General features: G+C 38.6%; 1 protein-coding gene and 1 pseudogene across 4 annotated transcripts in view; one reads left to right on the top strand and one right to left on the bottom strand.

Annotated features, from left to right (window-relative positions):
- The first annotated feature begins 660 nt into the window (after positions 1–660).
- LOC143848565 (PRA1 family protein B4 pseudogene) lies at positions 661–3,081 on the top strand (annotated as a pseudogene). Its single transcript, XR_013235415.1, has 2 exons — positions 661–1,480; positions 2,816–3,081. The product of XR_013235415.1 is annotated as a PRA1 family protein B4 pseudogene (transcript).
- A 9,303-nt stretch (positions 3,082–12,384) lies between these two features.
- LOC143847825 (histidine--tRNA ligase, cytoplasmic-like) overlaps positions 12,385–22,454 on the bottom strand; it is a 28,758-nt gene continuing 18,688 nt past the window's right edge. For all 3 annotated transcript variants that reach the window (XM_077356607.1, XM_077356604.1, XM_077356606.1), the window contains 3 exons: positions 21,747–22,029; positions 18,983–19,126; positions 12,385–13,031 (listed from right to left, as the gene is read on the bottom strand). In XM_077356607.1, coding sequence (XP_077212722.1) covers positions 12,699–13,031; positions 18,983–19,126; positions 21,747–22,029 — 760 coding nt within the window. In that variant the 3' untranslated portion in view covers positions 12,385–12,698. The remainder of the gene's footprint in view (positions 13,032–18,982; positions 19,127–21,746; positions 22,030–22,454) is intronic.

Genomic DNA, 22,454 nt, shown 5'->3' on the forward strand with positions numbered 1-22,454 from the left:
CTGTACGACTTACACCAGAGGATGATCCAAACCGTCCATTCAATGGGCCACGACATAAACAGGCTGTGCCGAAAAATCATTTCCGTGGGATGATCTTAGCCCTCCGATCTATAGAGAAACTGCAATTTATGGAAGCCTCTATAGAACAGACGGTTGAGATCATCCTATGGAAATGATTTTTGTGGCACAACCTATTTACATTATGGCCCATCAAATGGACGGTTTGGATCATCCTATACTGTAAGCTGCACAGTACTTTTTGAAAAATATTGGACTATACAAGGTAAGGCTTACACAGTATAAAAACTCCTTCAGATCATGCACAACTTGAGCTTGGTAAAGGGACCTAAGATCCAATTATTAAAACACCGTATAAAAACTCCTCTTAGATGATGCACAACTCGACCTTGTTAAACGGACCTAAGATACAATGATTAAAACACCTTATAAAAACTCCCTTACACCGTATATAAGCCCTGAAATTTTAGGCCCACCCTATTTCCATAAAATGAACGGTTTAGATCATCATCCCATGGTGTCGGCCGTACAGAAGGAAGCTTCACCCACCGTTCCTCTCCTCTCCAGTCTCCGAATTCTCATCTGTCCCCACTTTCCTAACCGTCCTTTTTAAGCCTTATTTACCAACAATCAAACCCCTATTTCACCTAATTCACCCCTCTCTCTTCCTCCTCCCCCACTAGAAAAAAGAAGAAGCCAAAGAGGAGAAAACCAAAAAACAATCTGAATCTCAGAACCCACAAACCAGACACACACAAAAATATGGCCTCTACCCCTCCCACTCTCCCAATCACCACCCCCCAAACCACCACGACCACCTCCACCCCAACCCCAACCATAGCCACACCAGCCCTCCGCGCCTTCGCCACCCGCCTCTCAGACTCAATCCGCTACGCCTTCTCTCAACGTCGGCCCTGGTATGAACTCCTTGACAGATCCTCCTTCTCCCGTCCTGATTCCGTCTCCGACGCCGCGGCCCGTGTCCGCAAAAACTTCTCCTACTTCCGCATCAACTATCTCGCTCTTCTCGCATCCGTCCTTGCTCTCTCCCTCCTCTCTCACCCTTTCTCCCTCTTCATCCTCCTCCTCCTCCTCTCTTCCTGGCTCTTCCTCTACTTCTTCCGCCCTTCTGATTCCCCTCTCGTCCTCTTCAACCGCACTTTCTCCGATCGCGAAACCCTCGGAATCCTCATCCTCCTAACCGTCATCGTTATCTTCCTCACCTCCGTTGGATCTCTCCTCATCTCTGCTCTCATCATAGGTCTAACTATTACCGCCACTCACGGCGCGTTTCGTATCCCAGAGGATCTTTTTCTTGACGATCAGGAGCCGGCCGGCGCCGGATTGCTGTCTTTCCTCGGTGGTGCCGCCTCGTCCGCCGCTGCCGCTGCCGCTCCGGCTGTTTCAGCAGCACGCGTCTGACAACCATTGCTCCCTGATCTCCTCATCTTGATCTGATCTGGTCGGTACTTTTTTTGTTTTTTTGTTTTAAATGGTAGGATAATATGATTCATGGAATTGTTTTGTTATTCTGTATTTTGTTCTCCCCCCTTTCTATGAATGTGTAGATCGGAATGGGAATACATGTAGACTTCTGGTAAATCAACAGTTTGATTCACGAATTTTGTTTTTTCCCCCTCTTGCCTTCTTTTTGGTTTGTATTGAATTCTTGTAACTTTTAGTTCGCAGATGTTAGATCTGTCTGAGATCTGATCTGCTCGGTAATTTGTTATGTGTTTCCCCATCTAGGGTTTCGATCCTCTCTTTCGTGCATTTGTAGATCGGAATGGGAATACATTTTATCCGCCTTCTAGGTTTTGGGGACTTCTGGTGAATCAGCAATCTAAGATCTTTTTTTTTTGGGGGGGGGGGTTTACTAGATTTGTTAATTTTTAAATGGTGGATGTTTTGTGGTTTTCTTTCCCCTCTTAGAGATTGCTGGTGAACCAGCAATCTCAGATCTGTTTTTTTCCTTCTTTCTGGTTTGTATCGAAATATTGTAACCTTTAAATGGCAGATGTTTGATGTCTTTTTATAAGGATCATTATTGATGAAAATCGCTGATTTTTTCATCTCTTAAGTTTGACAATTTCTTGAACTGGTATGTCTCAATTTTATATTTATTTTTTGTTTCTTTTCTTACATTGCTGCTTGAGTTTCCCTTGAACACACTGGCATAAGATCCAGTGTTAGCATTAGGGTTCCTTGTTTTCACTACTACCCCTGCAATGATCTTGTGGTATGAGATTCTTGTGTAGTGCCCTACCATAGGTGAGAAAGAGGGAGATCTTTTGTCCCCCCCCCCCTCTCCCTTTCTCACGCACGCACACACCCACACCGCTATCACACTCGCACAAGCATGTTCACCCTGAGTTCTCAATGGTTTCCTGTTAATTTCTGATTGATCTTAGCAGGAATCTGCTTCTTCCTTTTGTTTTGCAGAAATTGAACTCACATCAATTTCTTATGGTTGGTACTTTGTTCATTGTAATGATTGTATGAACATTCTGTGTTGTGGGAGGTTGTAGAATTAATGAGCCTTCAAAACATGGCGGCCATAGTGTTTTTTGTTGTTGTTGTTGTTGTTGTTGGGATTAGTCCCCCACTAAAATGGGTTGGGGATACCCTATGTCATAACAAAAAAGTTTTTATTTGTTTGAATGATGCATGGTGTCCATAGTTTCTCTGCATCCTTTTCCCTCTTGTTTTTTGTATATTCAGTTTATACTGATAATGCGCTTGTTATCTAACTAATTATGTATTTTTCTCCATGAACCCAATACGTATGTGAATGCAGTGTGCATTGAGTCATCGGATCACCGTGGGAACTATCTCAGCTGTCACTTTTTGCAAAATATAACTCATGGCCAATATCACCATGTCCAAATTTTTTGAGAAACACTTATATGAGACAGATAAAACATTTATGTATTTGTAGATTTTTTTTGAAGTTATGTCAAAGAATGTATTGGTGATTCTCGCCCTTGTTTAATCAGCTTATTGAAAGGTGTAATCAAGTGGATTTTATTAAACTCTATCACAGGTTTATGTTGGGTTATGCCACAGTGAAGATGTATCAACAGTGTTTAGTTCTTTTAGGCAAGGAAGCTTCAATGGAAAAAATCTTGTGTCAAATGTTGATATCATCATCGCACAAATTTTAGGATTATTTACGCGATTTAGCTGTACGTGTGTAATCCATAAGCATCATAGATTTTTTAGATTGCTTTGTAGCCATGGATGGGTATTTTAATTTGGGGTGAAAATCAGAAATTTTAGTTACTTCTAAGGCTCATGTGCTACTTGTGTAATGTACGTTAGAAAAGGAAAGGAAAACATTTTAAGCTATGATGTGATAAATTATAATAATTTTTTGCAGGCATTCACAACTTCTTACAAGTGCAAGTAATCGAACCATTTTTATGAGCATAAAATTGAACTTTAGATTTTTCCAATGGAAAATTTCTTAGTGGAGTAATTTATTTTGTTGTTGCTGAGTATGAGAATTGAGAAGGCACCAACTTCTTCTCTTCCTTGTTCTTCTTCCGTCTGAGCTTCGATCCCTTAACGGAAAAAAAAAAAGGTTTTTCAATTTTGTGTTGGTCTGAATTTTTCAATTTTGTGTTGGTCTGAATCAATTGTATGATATTATAAAATTCTTAGTTGGTATGTAACAAAACATTGTCATATTTGTGGGTGTTCATTTCTACTCACCTGATGAAGAAAGGCATCGACAGAAAGGATTGACTTCAATAGAACTTCATGTAGAGTTATAATGAAGAATGAAGTACCTTCTTATTAGTTGGGATGTTGCTTGAAAATCTTAGGAAGATAGTGGAACAACCAGTATTATTAAGATTGAGATGATTAATAGTGTTGTTAGGAAAATGATGTTGGCGGTTTGGGAAAGAGGAGGATAGCCTATTTGTAAGAACCGGTAAAATATATATATATATATAAATATAAAAATGGCCTCATAGGTGGGTAATCATCGGCCATTACTCATTTTCCCCAAGTTAATCGGGCATGAGGACATCTGGCATAATGGGGCGTACACGATTCGAACCCAAGTCTAAGCTAAGATTGAACGGCTTCCTACCACTAAGCCACCACCCCAGATGTCAACAAAAACGGAATAGATATATATATATGTTAAAAATTTCCAATAGTCACTATTCACAATTACTATTCACAATAGTCACTATGCGAGATTACTATGCAGAAATACTATGCAAGTTCACTATTGAGATACACTATTTAAAAGTATTATTCACAGTAGGACCCACCGAGTACTATTCATAAGCGGGTCCCACATCAGCGGGCCCCATACAAGCAGGCCCCACATAAGCGGATCCAACACCAGTGGGTCCCACATCAGCGGGTCCCACACGAGCGGGCCCCACGACCAGCGGGTCCTACCACCAGCGGGACCCATCCCTAGTGGAAACGAAAATATCATCGCACCGACGAAAATAATAATAAAAAAATGCAAAAATACTATTGACCGACAAAATTAATAATAAAAAAATATTATTAACTATGCAAAATACTGTTAACCGACGAAAATAATAATTTAAAATAGTAAATAGTTTTTACTATGCAAAAGTACTATGCAAAAATACTATTGACCGACAGAAATAATAATTTAAAATAGTAAATAGTCTTTACTATGCAAAAAGTACTATGCAAAAAAATGTCTATAAATAGAGGAGGAGGAGGAGAAGAAAAGGAGAAGAGAAGAGAAGAGAAGAGAAGAGAAGAGAAGAGAAGAGAAGAGAAGAGAGAGAGAGAGAGGAAGAGAAGAGAAGAAAGAGAAAGAGGAAGAGAGAGAGAAGAAGGAAAAAGAAAATCCACTACCAAGTAAGTCTTTTATAATAGTCTCTCTTTCATGGTTGGTTCTACCACCTAAAATTATTTGAAAGCAATGATCTCTTTCAATGGTTGGTTCTACCACCTAAATTATTTAATGATCTCTTTCATGGTTGGTTCTACCACCTACCTATATTTTATTTGAAGTAATGGTTGGTTTTACCACCTATATGGATAAAGTAATGGTTGGTTCTACCACCTATATACTTAACGGTGAAATACTAGCATAGTAACCGTAAAGTAAACTTTATCAACTTATGGTGAAATGAATAGTGACATGATGGGGCCCACATAAATAGTGACATGATGGGGCCCACATAAATAGTGACATGATGGGGCCCACATAAATAGTGACATGCAGGGCCCACATAAATAGTGACATGATGGGGCCCACATGAATAGTAGCATGTGGGGCCCACATGAATAGTGAACACAGGGAACCTTATTTTAGGACATAAATGGACACAGAAAGGACAAGTGTTGTCTGTGTGATATTAAAAGGACCTAGACTAAAATAAGTTGACCTATTTCACTTATTTGCCTACAGGAGCCATCTCGTCCTACTGCGACTATAAGAAAAGGCAGGTGACAGCTAGACCTTGTCTTGTAATGGTATTCAATATAATTGTCTATGCAATGTAGCTCTGCTTATAAAGTGCCTGATAAATACCTGCTTAGTGAATTTATACTCGCTTGCCTGGAATCAAATGAATTGAAATGAATGCTGGAATCAAATGAATTGAAATGAATGCAGGAAGAAAGGCAAAGGTAAGTAATTGCATACATGTTGCATACATGGGGGAGAGTGAAGGGGAACTTAAGGGTGTGGTGGAATCATCCTGGGACCTAAGGTCCAAAGGCCAACGCGAGAAGCGTGTAGCACGGCTAACCACTACCCCTGTCTGAAGGTAGTGACGTTATGGACTTGGATTACGGTCTCGCATTTGCCGAGCCGGGGATACTATCCCTCGGGGATACTTTCCCTTTTTGGTTGGTTTGCCAACGAAAGGCAGTACACGCTTCTCGCGTTGGCCTTTGGACCTTAGGTCCCAGGATGATTCCACCACACCCTTAAGTTCCCCTTCACTCTCCCCCATGTATGCAACATGTATGCAATTACTTACCTTTGCCTTTCTTCCTGCATTCATTTCAATTCATTTGATTCCAGCATTCATTTCAATTCATTTGATTCCAGGCAAGCGAGTATAAATTCACTAAGCAGGTATTTATCAGGCACTTTATAAGCAGAGCTACATTGCATAGACAATTATATTGAATACCATTACAAGACAAGGTCTAGCTGTCACCTGCCTTTTCTTATAGTCGCAGTAGGACGAGATGGCTCCTGTAGGCAAATAAGTGAAATAGGTCAACTTATTTTAGTCTAGGTCCTTTTAATATCACACAGACAACACTTGTCCTTTCTGTGTCCATTTATGTCCTAAAATAAGGTTCCCTGTGTTCACTATTCATGTGGGCCCCACATGCTACTATTCATGTGGGCCCCATCATGTCACTATTTATGTGGGCCCTGCATGTCACTATTTATGTGGGCCCCATCATGTCACTATTTATGTGGGCCCCATCATGTCACTATTTATGTGGGCCCCATCATGTCACTATTCATTTCACCATAAGTTGATAAAGTTTACTTTACGGTTACTATGCTAGTATTTCACCGTTAAGTATATAGGTGGTAGAACCAACCATTACTTTATCCATATAGGTGGTAAAACCAACCATTACTTCAAATAAAATATAGGTAGGTGGTAGAACCAACCATGAAAGAGATCATTAAATAATTTAGGTGGTAGAACCAACCATTGAAAGAGATCATTGCTTTCAAATAATTTTAGGTGGTAGAACCAACCATGAAAGAGAGACTATTATAAAAGACTTACTTGGTAGTGGATTTTCTTTTTCCTTCTTCTCTCTCTCTCTTCCTCTTTCTCTTTCTTCTCTTCTCTTCCTCTCTCTCTCTCTCTTCTCTTCTCTTCTCTTCTCTTCTCTTCTCCTTTTCTTCTCCTCCTCCTCCTCTATTTATAGACATTTTTTTGCATAGTACTTTTTGCATAGTAAAGACTATTTACTATTTTAAATTATTATTTCTGTCGGTCAATAGTATTTTTGCATAGTACTTTTGCATAGTAAAAACTATTTACTATTTTAAATTATTATTTTCGTCGGTTAACAGTATTTTGCATAGTTAATAATATTTTTTTATTATTAATTTTGTCGGTCAATAGTATTTTTGCATTTTTTTATTATTATTTTCGTCGGTGCGATGATATTTTCGTTTCCACTAGGGATGGGTCCCGCTGGTGGTAGGACCCGCTGGTCGTGGGGCCCGCTCGTGTGGGACCCGCTGATGTGGGACCCACTGGTGTTGGATCCGCTTATGTGGGGCCTGCTTGTATGGGGCCCGCTGATGTGGGACCCGCTTATGAATAGTACTCGGTGGGTCCTACTGTGAATAATACTTTTAAATAGTGTATCTCAATAGTGAACTTGCATAGTATTTCTGCATAGTAATCTCGCATAGTGACTATTGTGAATAGTAATTGTGAATAGTGACTATTGGAAATTTTTAACATATATATATATCTATTCCGTTTTTGTTGACATCTGGGGTGGTGGCTTAGTGGTAGGAAGCCGTTCAATCTTAGCTTAGACTTGGGTTCGAATCGTGTACGCCCCATTATGCCAGATGTCCTCATGCCCGATTAACTTGGGGAAAATGAGTAATGGCCGATGATTACCCACCTATGAGGCCATTTTTATATTTATATATATATATATATTTTACCGGTTCTTACATTCTACCCCCCTTAAAAAAAATTTCGTCCCCGAAATTCCTACGCCCATAACCTAGATATCTTGATAATCAGAATCTCGACACATGATAATTTAAGATCATCTCCTTTACTTTGTAAATCTTGATTTTGATTAGAAATCAACGTCTTGTGAAATCCATCATAATCTGCACTGCCTCTGAAATACTACTAATCTTCTATTCTAGGCAGACATTTTACTCCTATGAATTCCCTTGTTTCCCATAATCCATAATTTATAAATTGAAATGTGACACATCATATGTCACCTATTAGCTATCTAACCCTACTTAACGACACAACCCACAAGTACCAGGGTTTCCGTAAACCCGGGCTCTGATACCACAACTGTAACGACCCGATTTCCGTCGTGTCGCTACGAGCAAAAGAAAGTAAAAATCATGGAAATATTTTTTTTTTTTTTATACAAGCATCAACGACGATCCCGATAGAATCTTATTACAACTTAAAAATGATACATGACGTAAGACGTCAAAATGCAAGGACTCCAGGAACGAACTCTCTGATCACACAGTCCCTTATCCCATGGTTCCTTCATTTGCAAATGCTCCGCCATCTAATGCCTCAACCCCTGTGGTGGAGGAATCAACGTCAAAGCAGGGTCATCCAAAGACCGAGCAGAGTAAAAGAGACAATATAAACAGTTCATACAATATAATCCACATTTCAATAATGTCTAGAATAAAGATTACAATGCCCATGGCAATATAAATCAAAGGAGTGACAATAATTTCAATGTATGCTATGTATGCATGTATGCAACAATTTTATAAAATGAGACAGCACAATCCCGGCAAGGACACCGGCAGAAAAAAATAAAAGAAAATGAAAAAGTCAGAAAAGAACTGACAGAAAAATAAATGGGGGAAAAGCCGGATGTACCTGGGGATTGTGCTGTCTCATTTTATAAAATTGTTGCATACATGCATACATAGCATACATTGAAATTATTGTCACTCCTTTGATTTATATTGCCATGGGCATTGTAATCTTTATTCTAGACATTATTGAAATGTGGATTATATTGTATGAACTGTTTATATTGTCTCTTTTACTCTGCTCGGTCTTTGGATGACCCTGCTTTGACGTTGATTCCTCCACCACAGGGGTTGAGGCATTAGATGGCGGAGCATTTGCAAATGAAGGAACCATGGGATAAGGGACTGTGTGATCAGAGAGTTCGTTCCTGGAGTCCTTGCATTTTGACGTCTTACGTCATGTATCATTTTTAAGTTGTAATAAGATTCTATCGGGATCGTCGTTGATGCTTGTATAAAAAAAAAAAAAATATTTCCATGATTTTTACTTTCTTTTGCTCGTAGCGACACGACGGAAATCGGGTCGTTACACTATTGGACAATGATAATAGCTAAAAAGTAGTTTAGAGTGGGGTGTATGGTGCCGCTATGATCTTTTGTGTTCCTTGGGTCCAGGTGTTTGAAGATAATTTTTGGGTATCTCGTCCTTGTCCAAGAAATGGCATTAGATTTGACTCAATGTTTATGATAGAGTTAGATTCTGGCTTGACCTATGGTGATGATCGCCCCCTGAACACTTTAGGTCATAGTGTTGCCATAGATATACATCTAGAGTGATTTAGCCCTACATAGAATTGATAGGAATCTGTTGGAAGATCCTCTTCCCTTCGAATTTCTTTGGTAGCGAATTCAGGTTGATGGCGTCTTATGGTGAGGTTGGATTTCGTCTAGATCAGGCGAGGGGTGAGGGATAAGCTTATTTGGAAATGTACCTATGGTGATCCTTGACGGTGAGTGCGAACATAACGAAGGGTATGATTATCCATGCGGACGGTGCCCCTTCGTATAGACTCTGGTCATATCCAGTGTTACCCCTTCTATATTAACAATTCATCATACTTTGTTCATCATCTATTGATGCTCTGCTTCTAATCTTTGGAGTTTCATATATCTATATTGGGTTATTGGTTTATGCGGTCCTCGTTGTGGACTCCATGGATTCATGGGCTTTTTAATTGTGGTCGATTGGAGGTATCGTGCTTTTGTTGTGGTTCACTTGGTAGACGATAATGGAAAAAATTTCAAAGGGAAATCAAAGGATCTTAAACTCATACCAACATCTGAGTGATTTATTTCTTAACAAGATGTGCCTTTACTCTATTTACCAAAAAAAAAAAAGGATTTTTGCAATAGAAGTCTTATGCTTTGCTTTAATTGCAAAAAAAGCCTCTTAGTTTGACAATTTTGCAAAAAGACCAAAATACCCACGATGGTCAATGATATGTTTTGAATCAAGGGCGTGAGGATATCATTTCTATATATATACAAGTAGACCTGGCAAACGGGTGGGTCGGGCTGGGTCAACCCGCGGGTCACACGGGTCGGGTCAGGAGATGACCCGCATTTTTGTGGGTCAGATTTTAGGTGACCCGCGCGGCCCGTGGGTCACCCGCAAATTCAAACAGTTGTTTATTTTGAAGAGAATTTATATGATGGGTGGCCGTGAAAACACGTGAAGTCTAAAAAAGTAGGTACAGCCCACTTTTTTTTATGATCCAAACCGTTCATCTGTTTGGGCACAACGTAAATAGGTTGTACCCCAAAAATCATTTCCATAGGATGATCCTAGCCCTCCGATCTGAACTGATCTGAATATGAAGATTTCCAAAAATCATTTACGGAATCTTCTACAAATCGGAGGGTTAGGATCATCCTATGGAAATGATTTTTTGGGCACAACCTATTTACGTTATACCCAAAGAGATGAACGGTTTGGATCATAAAAAAAAAGTGGGCCGTATCTAGTTTTTTTGGACATCACATGTTTTCACGGCCACCCATCATATAAATTCTCTATTTTGAAAAATGTTATCACTGGATTTTGATGAGGGGGGTATGGCCGGCACCGTGGGATGATCCAAACCGTCCATTAGATGGCCCACAGCCTAAATAGGTTGTGCCCCAAAAATCATTTCAATAGGTTGATCCTAACCCTCCGATCTATAGAGGGTTAGGATCATCAAGTGATCAACCCTCTAACATTCAAATCGGAGGGTTGGGATCAACCTATGGTGCTAGCCGCAACCTATTTATATTCTATAGTGCCAGCCATAACCTATTCAGGCATCAAACCCTTAAAATATAAAAAATAGATTAGCATTACAAAATCACCATCGTTTGCATTAGAAAAAAAAAGCCATCTAACTAGATTAGTATAACAAAATCACCACCATTAAAAAAGCCAAGTGACGTTCGGATGCTCACGGGTTGACCCGACCCGTGTTTTTGTGGGTTGGGTCACCCGCGGGTTAGTTTTGACGGGTCACTAAAACTCAGACCCGTGCCCACAAATTTGCGGGTGGGTCGGGTCGACCCGCGGGCACGGCTAGGTCTATATACAAGCATTGTTGGCCCTATAGGTGTTAATGGGCCCACCTAACTGCACGGTGTTGAGTTGAGTTGGTGGGATCCACGGTAGCAAAATATATTACCAAGCGCTGCAGGTATTTGTGTCTTTTTATTACGTAATTTTCGTCTTTTTACATACAAGAACATTTTGGTCTTTGAATAAAACAATCCACCATGAGTCTTTTAGTCACAAAATTATGGCATGGCCTGATTTGCAAAATTCACTAAGGTGCGATGACTATTTGCAAATTGTAAAACCTGAAGGCTTTTTGCAAATTAAAAGCAAAGTGGATGACTGCTTTCGCAATAAACCCCTAAAAAGAAGCCGTGTACCTATGAACACCATGTAATGCTTATTTTTTATTTAAAAAAAACACTGAGGGTTACCTTGTTCTAAGATCCAAATTGTTCATTTGTTGGGCCCAACAAATGAACCCTTTCGATCTTTGAAGAAGGTAGGTCCAAGTGAAAGCCTGCCCTCTGTTCAAAGATCTAAACAATTGTTAGGCTCCAACAAGGGTCCAGGGAGGGAGGCTTAACAAAAGGTGAAGGCAAATGAGGACTTATAAAAACCTTATAATCATCAAATTATGATAAAAATATAGGTAATGGGCAGAGGTAGTGCTGATTACTAAGTGCCCTTTTGTAGTGGTCGTTAGATAAAACTATTGTGTCGTTTTTCTATTATTTAACCTATACATTTTAAGTGGCCTTCGCCAAATTGACTACTAAATGTCCGTTGAGAGAGAGAGAGAGAGCGATGCTAAACTGAAGGGCGCCCTGGCAAAAATCAAGACGATCTTGTAGAATATAGGTGGCAAAAAGTGAATGTTGCCCTTGCCAAAATTTAAGAAGATGATGTAGATAGGAATCCTGATAGATCAAGGGCCTAGGATAATCCAATCAAGGTGTTATTGCTTAAGGCTATGTTTGGTTGTGCGGGGGTGGCTCAGGGAGTGGTAGAATTAAGTCAAAAAGGGAGGAGACAAATAAGTCAGAAAGACACTACATTATGAAAAACATAGCTTAGATTAGATGAAGACATACAGTTAGCTAGGAAGAATACTCTAAGAGAATACTCACCCAAAATCACATTCCAGTGTCTCTTTTTATCCTCTAGATCCAATGCCTTCTTAACTTCAGAATGGTCATAAATGTAAAGCGATTTCCTTTCCATATTACCCCCTGGCAAGAAAATCAAAGCAAGTCATACTATCTTACAATAAGTTAAGCAAATAAATCAGCTGTAAGACTTTAAAGCAGATAAATCAGTTTGTCCTGTGTTAAAAAATAATAAGAATATCAAATATAACAAACCAACTTTAGTGGAAGTGCCTACATTCATTAGTGCAAGTTCCAATATATCTTTAGGTGGGAAATAATTCACCCAATCTTGTTTTTTTAACAATGGCACCCCCTCAGTTTACTAAAAGGTTTTCTGATAGGCTCCTAAGACCCTTTCGGTAATTTAAACAGCATTTAACAGCGAATTAGAAGTGGATCATGAAGAGAGGAGTGCCATTACTAAAACAAGAAATGGATGTATGTGGGGTAGGGAAGTAGATTGGTTCCATCAGACAACAACATAGCGGTTTGAGAGCGACTCAAAAGCGCTCAACCTTCTCTGCAGATCCTCAACAAGTCTCTCTCTTGGGACTGCCTCCTCTTTATTGACTGCAACTTCTTTCACATTTACAACACCGTTCGCTAATTCAGACTCGCCAAGAATCACCATCAATGGGATACCAGATTGTCTAGCATGGTCTATCTGTCTCATCACTTTTTTTGTCACCGTAAATTCTGCTTTCACTTTGGCATTCCACAGCTCACTCACCAGCTCGGCAGCTTGGACCAGATCCTTCCCCACAAAAACAACCAAAACTTGTGTCTCAGTGGCACGAATTACCTGCAGAAACCAAAAAAGAATGAGCCAGTAAGATGCATATTAGTAGAAGAGTGTAAAAAACAAAAAAAAAACTGTAACCATGGCTTGAAAGCTCCAAATCTTATTAAGCCTAAATGTTGTTTAGGGTAATAGCATACAAATATAAGGATGCAATGTGTGTTTTATCCATGGTGGAAGAAAACCAGGTAAAAACACTTCTGGCACATATACCATTAGTATCTCAGAAAGCTGCACTCTCGAGTTACCTAACGTAAATTACAGAATCATGTATACCCTAACCCTTATAACATAGAAAAATGAAGCCGTCACGAATCACATACATGCTCCTTATCACATAGTCTGGACCGCATGACATAATGCATTGAACACTAGGAATCATTAATTTTAAATCCATAGCTATTGAATAGTACGAAAGAGTGTGGCATAAATGATGGCCAATCTTTTGAAAGCTAAAAAAACAGTAAATAATAATCAAAGTTGAGCCTTTTTTTCTATTGAGCCATAAAAATAATTTGTATTCCTTTATAAATGGGAAAACATACAATGCAGCAGCACATGATGAGTTCTCACACTGCTACAAAAGCCTCCTTACAGCTTCAGAAAACTTTAAGCAGGGAAATGAAAACAATTGATATTCTCTACCAAAAAAGGTGACTTTTTTCTTTACACCGATGAGTTGTCTTGCACTGCTACAAAAGCCTCCCTACAACTTCAGAAAACTTTGAGGGAAATGAAAACAATTGATATTCTCTACAAAATGTGACTTTTTCTTAACACCCATATCGGCACTATATTATCCGATCCATGCCAACACAGACGGTACGATATCTATTTCGGCCGATACAACTGATATGGGTGTGATTTTTTGTTATCACCAAAATATAGGTTATATCCATATCAACCTCGACCAATACGGATACCTATTGATTGATATGGTCGATATGATATTGATATTTTCAATCATGCATGGATACGCCAAGCTGCGGAGAAACATAGTGAATCAAGTGTTTTTTAGACTGGAAGAAAGATTTATATGTGCAAGGAGGGATAGCAGATCTAATGTGTCAAGATAGAAAGTGCTATAGATATAGGATCTAAGGGTTCGAGTTAGAAAGAATAGTAAAGTTGATGAAAGGGTAGTGGATCCTGGGTTTCATAGAGATTGGGAGATAGATTTAGGTTTTTGATGGAAAGAGGGATGTAGGTCTTAGATTACAAAGGGTAGGAAGTGAGAAAGAAAAGAAGAAAAAAAAAATATGAGGAAGGATACGAGATCGTGGGAGACATGCTTGCATAGATAGTCTCGAACACTCCATGTGTTGAACATGGAGCTCTGATCCCATAAGGCCCATAACAACTTCAACATATCCTTGAACAAGTAGTAGGAAAGACACTCACATGAAATGAAGTGTTCAATTTATAGGAATACTAGCCATACCTGATCTTCTTTTCCTCCACAGCTGATACAAAGCTCTAATCCTTTTTGCGTCATTCTTCCTTTCTCGTCACTGGGCTTTTGATATCGTGCCTGATTATTAGCTTTTTCTTACTGGAATTCCATTTCCACTGACCGGGGTTTCATGATCAGAACTCCCCGAGTATTGGCCTAATGAAGGATTTGAGGTCAGCTCCGATCCAAACTTTTCTCCCATGCACTCTCACCATCTCTGTATAAGATATTTTTCACCTCCAACACGTTTTTCTTCATCTTGCCTGCTCTGTTTTGATCCCTGGAATCGCTAACTATGCTTTCATCCACGAGTGTTGTAGTATCCCTTCTATTTTTTTCCTCTGATAGTCACATGTTACTGCCTACCGGCTTTCTAGTCAATCTTTGTTTTCCTCCTTAATCTGGGATTGAAAGGAGATTTAATTTTAATTGGCTTCTTTCCATTTTCACCATCCCCCTTCGATTAACTCTTCCTTTTCCATTTTAACTTGACTCTTTACAAGTTTTATCCCACGTGCATCCCAAAATGGCTTGGTACTCTTACAAAACTTTCCATAATTTTTTCCCCAGACCCCTTACAGTTTCAACATGAGTATAAGTCCCCTTTTCTCACCTGCCCAACCCCTATTTGTATCAAATGTAAATGGGGAGAAATTTGTTACGTACCCGATTCAGAATTCTCAGTTTCACTTGGTTATAACTGTTTGGATGCATTTCCTCCTGGCTGCCACTGCAGCTGGCCCTTGACCCCATTAACGTTTGGCTTCCTCTAATCGGTACCCTAGACCCACGTCTATTTTGCAGCTCCCGATGTGTATGGGTTGGCTCCACGCCTTTCTTCTATAGTGTTTCTCTCTGCAACTATTGTCGACCGTCATCGATTTTCTGATTTTCACCCTTAATATATTTGAAGTGGTTACAGTGCCTATCTTGTATTGGAGCGGTTGGCACCATGGTTTTAAATTTTGACCAAAACGAAACAAAATGGTCGAAATATTTCGGTTTCGGCCACGGCCGAAACAAAATTTACATGAAGTTGTTTCCTTACAATTTTACAAAATTTTAAAAATGTCCATCGAAATTTTTATAATTTCTACCTAAGTTAATGAAATTGCCACCGAAATCGCCGAAATTTACACCAAAGTTTTAGACATTTAGGCCGAAATTAAAAAAAAAAACGAAATCATTATCCTATTTTTCACATGATTTCGGCCGAAGAAATATTTCTGTTTCAGTGGTGGCTGAAACCGGCACCGAAACCGAAATTTAAAACCTTGGTTGGCACAACAGTGTGAGCTTCACAACATTTTCCACTCATTCCAACTGACTATCATCTCTCACCCGACAGAGGAAAGCCCAATCTGATGAGTACCAAAGCCCTTGCGTATTCTAAACTACTCCCACTACTTCAGTTACAACTTCCAGCACCTTGCCGAAAAGGGAACATAACACCTTAATCGTCAATGCATCCCATCCCATGCTTGCAGAGGTATTCGGTATTCCAAGGAAATGAATAGATTGACTTTCCACGAGGTTCCAGGTTTTTTTGTTGAATGGTGGGAGGTTCCAATGTTTGGTTGCCCATTTCTGAAGGCCCTCCACCCTATCCTTTTTCTTTTGAATGGTGGCAGGTTCCAATGTCTGCCTGCCAATTTCTAAAGCTCCTCCACCCTACAAGTGAGGAAAGACTCCAGGAACACTTCCCTTTCTTCCACTTCCTTTCCCGAAACCCTTAAAGATTGGTATAAGCATACCTTCATAGACCACGAAGACCTCTACTCCTGAAAGCCACCTTGGAGTTCTTGCTGCCTGTATATATGTTTATCTTTCCCAAGTTATCTTCCTCAGGTCGGCCTTTTCTTCCCAGGCGTCCCAGCTTTCCTTACTATTCTTTCATCCCTTCTTCACATTTCCCTGACCCTCTTCTCAGAAACTTCATGACATTCCTTTCAAAAGTCCTAATTCAGATCCCGCTACAAATCCTGCATGCTTACCGAGATCACAAGTTGTGGTAATTACAGTATCCACATCTCCAGATGTCACCCTCCCTTGTAGGGCCATTTCCCAGGTTCCCCCAGATCCCTTTCTTCCTTCTACTGACCACTGTCATCCTTCCATATCTTCCATTAGCACCCTCTTGACTTCTTCTGCTGGGATCTATCAATCGAGACCAGAACCCTGTGAACTCTTCATGTTTGGATACGGTTTTCCAAAGGATTCAAGGACGCTGTGACCAGTGAGAAGGGCATCTATCTATCTATCTATCTATCTATCTATGACAGAATAACATATCTATATATCTATCTAACCAAGGTCCCAACCAGAAAAATGGCTAAAGTGGGCCTATGATAGAATCATCAATAATTTTTAACCAACCGATGCAGTCACTTGAAAGCAATGGTACATAAGTCACAGTTCTTTTCAGAAAAGGCAATAATGCAATATCAATGAATCGCCTTAGTAAAATCCACAAAGGTGACACAGACAATGCTGCTAAAAAATCTAAAAGATGTGCAGGTTTTCAAGATCCAGAACTACTCTCATCAAATTTGAGGAGCGTAGAGATCTCTGGATTCTGATTTGAATAAATGGATTAGAAGGTTCATATTGATGTATAAATAAAAGAAAAAGATAGAAAAAGAGCATGATATATCAAATGGAACAGACAGGAAAAGAATAGAATAGAATTCTCAACTCAACTCAACTAAGCCTTTGTCCCAAACTAGTTGGGGTCGGCTAATGAATCCTTTAGAAAATTTTCAAGAAGGTGAAAGATCTACGTGGCTCAAATTGACTAAGTCTAATCCTTACACTAGTTGGGTTCATCTACATGGATCATTTTCTTCCGTTCTCTCATATCCAAGGTCATGTTCTCTATTATGTTCCTAGCCATCAAGTCTTTCCTCACTGTTTCTACCCAAGTTGTTTTCGGTCTGCCCCTATCTCTTTTTACTCCATCAACTTGGCACAAGTCACTTCTTCTCACTGGAGCATCCAAAGGCCTACGTTGGATATGCCCAAACCATCTCAAGCGGTGCTCTCTCATCTTCTCCTTAATTGGTGCCACCTCCACCTTTTTACAGATCCTTCCTTTTAATTCTGTCTAACCTTGTGCGGCCGCGCATCCATCTAAGCATTCACATCTCCGCTACACTCGTCTTATGCACATGCTGCTTCTTGGTTAACATCCTCTTCAATCTCTCCTTATGTGGGATTGAACTAAGATAGCAAAAGTATCCCTCTTAGGTACCTCCTATCCAGTCATATTTACTACATCCTTGCCCCGTCTCCTTACATTACTAAAAGAATAGAATAGAATTACCAACAGAAAATATAAATTAACGCAGAAACAAATCTAAAGATGAGGGTCAATATATTATGTCCATAGGTTCCTACCAGACTACCAGCATGGAAGACAAAACGATATTGTTTGTCACTGTTAATTCCGAAAGCGAAATTCTGACATCAGGCAAACATTTTTGAACCAAGAAAAGTGATAAATGAGTTCCAGCCTCGTTCTCACTTCAACATGATCAATTTAGGTGTTTTTTTTTTTTTAATGATAGCCAAATATTTATTAACGAAAAAGGAGACCGAGATCAATTCCATAGGTTAACAAAATATAAATTGCCACAAGTGATGGGTACAAAAAGAATAAGATTTTTCATAAAAGAAGTTAAAGCTAACAAAAAAAATTTAGGAGTTCTATAGAGCAAAAAGGTTCAAGGGAAAAGGAACCAAACTACAACTAGCATTATCTCAACATGAGAATTGTTGTCAATTTACTTGGATGTTTTTTCAACAGCAGATTATACGAACACAAAATACAAGGATATTTTAATGGAATGCAAGTATCAAAGAGCGACATCGGTGTATCCATCACCGGTACAGAATATTCATCTGTCCAAAGTAACATATAAAATAATGTGTTGTGTTACTTTCATTTTAGGCTTCATATTTACATGCATTTAAATACCATTCAATGCATGTAATGATCGTAGAAGAAAATATAATATAGCACATATAATTCAATGAGGACGAGCCTTGGCGCAACGGTAAGGTTGCTCCATTGTGACCTGGTGGTCATGGGTTCGAGTCACAGAAACAGCCTCTCTGCAAAGCAGGGGTAAGGCTGTGTACATCTAGCCCTCCCCAGACCCCGCAATGGCGGGAGCCTCATGCACTGGGCCGCCCTAGCACATATAATTCAATGCATGTAATGATTGTAGAACAAAATATAACATACCATGCATATTATATACTAAATATAAACAAAGGAAAATGTTATCAGCACAACCATATTTTGATATTTGCACAAACCCAGCTGTCTTTTCTTCTTTAATTGGCTCGTGAGAGCTTTTTGGGAAATGTAATAACCTTTTGACAGCTCTTTAAATACTAATAGACAAGATGGGTTAGTGAAAATATCAAAATATAATTGTGCTAATATCATTTCCCTAAATAAAATGCCATATTATGTAACATATAAATATAGTATCACCTGGTTAGAGTCTTTTTGAAGCTGCTCCTCCATTATCGTAAATACTCTCTCAATTCCAAGGCTAACACCCACTGTGGGGACCTGTTTACCACTGAACATCCCTACAAGATTGTCATAGCGCCCTCCAGCAGCAATGGAACCAACCTGTGCACGTGCAAGCCATCAAGGAAAACCAAGACCGAGTATGAAAGATATCAATACATAGAAATGGTATTTAAATGCAAGTATCTTTCCCTACCATTCAAAAAAAATCTAAGTATCTTCCCCTTAAAGATGGGAACATCAGCCCTCACGATTGGGATCCGTGTTTGAAAAATCAAATTGAAATATAGATATGCAAGTATTTCTCATTCCATGGCAGGATTACCACGCTCAAGGCTTTCCTTTCTAACATTCAAACATATTTGGTATCTATGTATAGGATTCCTCTTTCAGTGGCGAAGAGAAGTAATGAAATTTTCCATAACTTCTTATGGAATGATGATGATAAGTTCATTGAATCAACTCGAAAAAGGTGTGCCTTCCAAAGTTTGATGGCGGCCTTGGAATCAAGAACGTTACAAGCCAAAATGAAGCCAATATGGCTAAGTGGTGGTGGAGGCTTTTCAATTGTTCTGGAGAGTCATGTATGAAGATAACCTGCACCAACCAACAAGCATCAAAGATATGGGAACTACCTTCAGCTTGGTGAGTGGGAGGCTATTGAAACCCCTATTCAGGAGAACTGAAAAGTAGTCTTTCAATTTTTCTCTTCAAACCTATCTTTTTTGTAAACACCTTTTGGCTGGATAACCTCTGGCCAAAGCCTTTCTTAATCTCTTTGCTCGTGACGTTAATCCTACAGCTCTTGTTACTAATTATTCTACGGAGATGAGCACGAAAAGGTTATCAATCCACTTTGGGGAGGTAGCTCCATAAAAATATCTAATGAGTCAAAAAGCAATATTTCTCCACGATGAATCTCGAGTATGAGCTGGTTTGAACCCCGTAGCAAAATAGGGTTTTCTTAATAAAATCTATCTATACTTTGGCCAAAGGTGCTCCCTATAAGACTTCCCAATGCCTGGAAGTCTTTTGCTTCTCTAAGAGCCATTGCTTTCCTTCGGTGCGTCCTCCATGGTAAAATTATAATTGGCGATCAGTTCATCAAGTGGCATATATGTGATTCGAGAGACTACATGCATTGTGGTTTCCAGACGAAGTCCCATATGTGTATTTAGTGTCCTAGGGCAATGCAGATTTGGAGTTTCTTTTTCGGCCCTTTCAATGTTTGTCCAAAGGACCCTGCTCTCTCTTCGATTGTCCATTTGGATGTGTTGGAATAACCGACTGGCAATAGAATTAGAAGATTGGATTGAATTTAGGCAATCCCATTTCCTTCCACGATTTGGATTATGTGGATGGATAGGATCGATCGGGAACGGAAATAAAAATATGTCAGTTTCAGTCAGATTTAGGTGAAAATCTTGAAAGTCGGTGGAAATGCATGCAGATGGTGAAAATTAAAGGTCAAACTTAGGAAAATGCTAGAATAAGTACAAATACACAGAAACCATCAAATAAGATACAACCATGCATCTTGGTTTAATAAGATCAAACACTTAATGACATGTATTGTCGCACATGTCTAGAATAGTAAGATTCATTCTAAACTAAGAACATTTACAACCACATGTACATATGCTTCATTTTTCATTTTTTTTTGAATGGCCGTACATATGCTTCAAATAAACACAAAACGTAGGGGAAAAAACCACTACATTCAGTAATTTCATGAAGTACAATATAACGAAGGAGTACAATATAATGATGAAAATTTAAAAAAAAATTATAACAAAAAAAAATAACTAAATTTTGAAATGAAAAAAGTAAGTCCGGTAGTCAGCAGACAGGGCAATAATAACCAATAAATAAAAAGTTTGAAGCTCAATTGCATATATAATAAGTTTCTTTCTTGAACATATAATTATTTCATATTTTTAAAGGATTTTTTATAATAAATAATTAATTAATTAATTTTGAAATGAAAAAATATGACTCTGTCATCGGACAAGAACTCACATATAATAAAATTAGAAGCTAAACTACATATATGATTACTTTCTCTTTGAAAATGTACGTTTTCTCAATGTTCAAAATTATAAATTTATAAGAAAAAAAGAAAATGCATGCACTAACCATGAGCAAATGCATTTAATCATTGTTGATTTGAAGCATTTGCATCATAATTAAAGAAACAAGCAAAAAAATATAAAGTACTTAATCTTGTTTATGCACTTTGGTTGAAATTTTGATGTGTTGACTGAAGTTCTATAATTCACATACAAAGTAATAGTGTTTCAACCATCACGATTGAAACAATAGTGAAATATATACATATAACATATAATGATGCATCCGGAGTGGATCGGCTCATTCTCCTATACATATAACATATACACACAACTATACACACACACACACACACACACACACACACATACATACATATATATGTACATATTTAGAGAGAGAGAGAGAGAGCGAGAGAGAGATGAAACAGACTATATATTAACGAAAAGAAACAGACTATATAGAAATCTTAGGCAACTATTTGATTATTATCCACGTCTAATTCAATTGAAAAAACACCACATTTATCAAATACTATAGAGGAAGCATTTATTGCACCACATTTATCAAACACCACATTTATTGCAGGTATTAAAAGAGAAAAAAATAACAGCAAAAATTCCATAGGTCAATGCAAAAATCAATAAGTTACCTGTGTTTTACCCTTGAAAACAGCTTCAAAAATAACTCCGGTATAATAATCAAGACCTCTAGCAAGACTCAAGTCAAAAACCAGTCTGTTTAAACACTTCGATTTTTCCAGAGCTCTAAATAAAATCTCCAACTCATTCAGTGCAAGCACAGATCCACTGTTAGCATTAAATTGACTGCCCTCTTTTTTCAGATCAGACAATATTTCCAAAGGAGGTCCTCTTTTCTTCACAAAAGAACCAATATTCTCTGCTGTTTCAACAGTTAAAACCTTTATCTTCCACCTAGGACACAAAACATACCATGCATTTTAGTGAAGAAACTGAAATGCCAGTACACAAAAAAAAAGGTACAATGAGTAACAAGAATAACACAATACGGGTATAATTAAAAAAAAAAACAGCATCAACCAAAGAAAGAGAACAATTATTCAAACCAGGCAACAAAAACTTTGGCTGTTAGGGCTACATGGTTGGTGCAGAGACATCCATACAGAATAAGTAAATCCATTGGGGCTCTTCACCATGGGGATAGCAAGCTGGGGTTTACTTTATCCTTAAATACACTTGCTATCCTCTGTTCACACCGACCTTTTATCTTGAATAAAACCAAAATAAGATATGTGAACAGAACAGGAAAACAGTAAGAAAAAAGTTCCAAATAGAATACCACGCTCCTATAAGGCTATTTATTATTGATAGACATCAAG

Source organism: Tasmannia lanceolata, unplaced genomic scaffold (genome assembly GCF_043159265.1).
Source record: "Tasmannia lanceolata isolate RefF3 unplaced genomic scaffold, GAP_Taslan_0.1 ptg000016l, whole genome shotgun sequence".
NCBI classification, from domain to species: domain Eukaryota; kingdom Viridiplantae; phylum Streptophyta; class Magnoliopsida; order Canellales; family Winteraceae; genus Tasmannia; species Tasmannia lanceolata.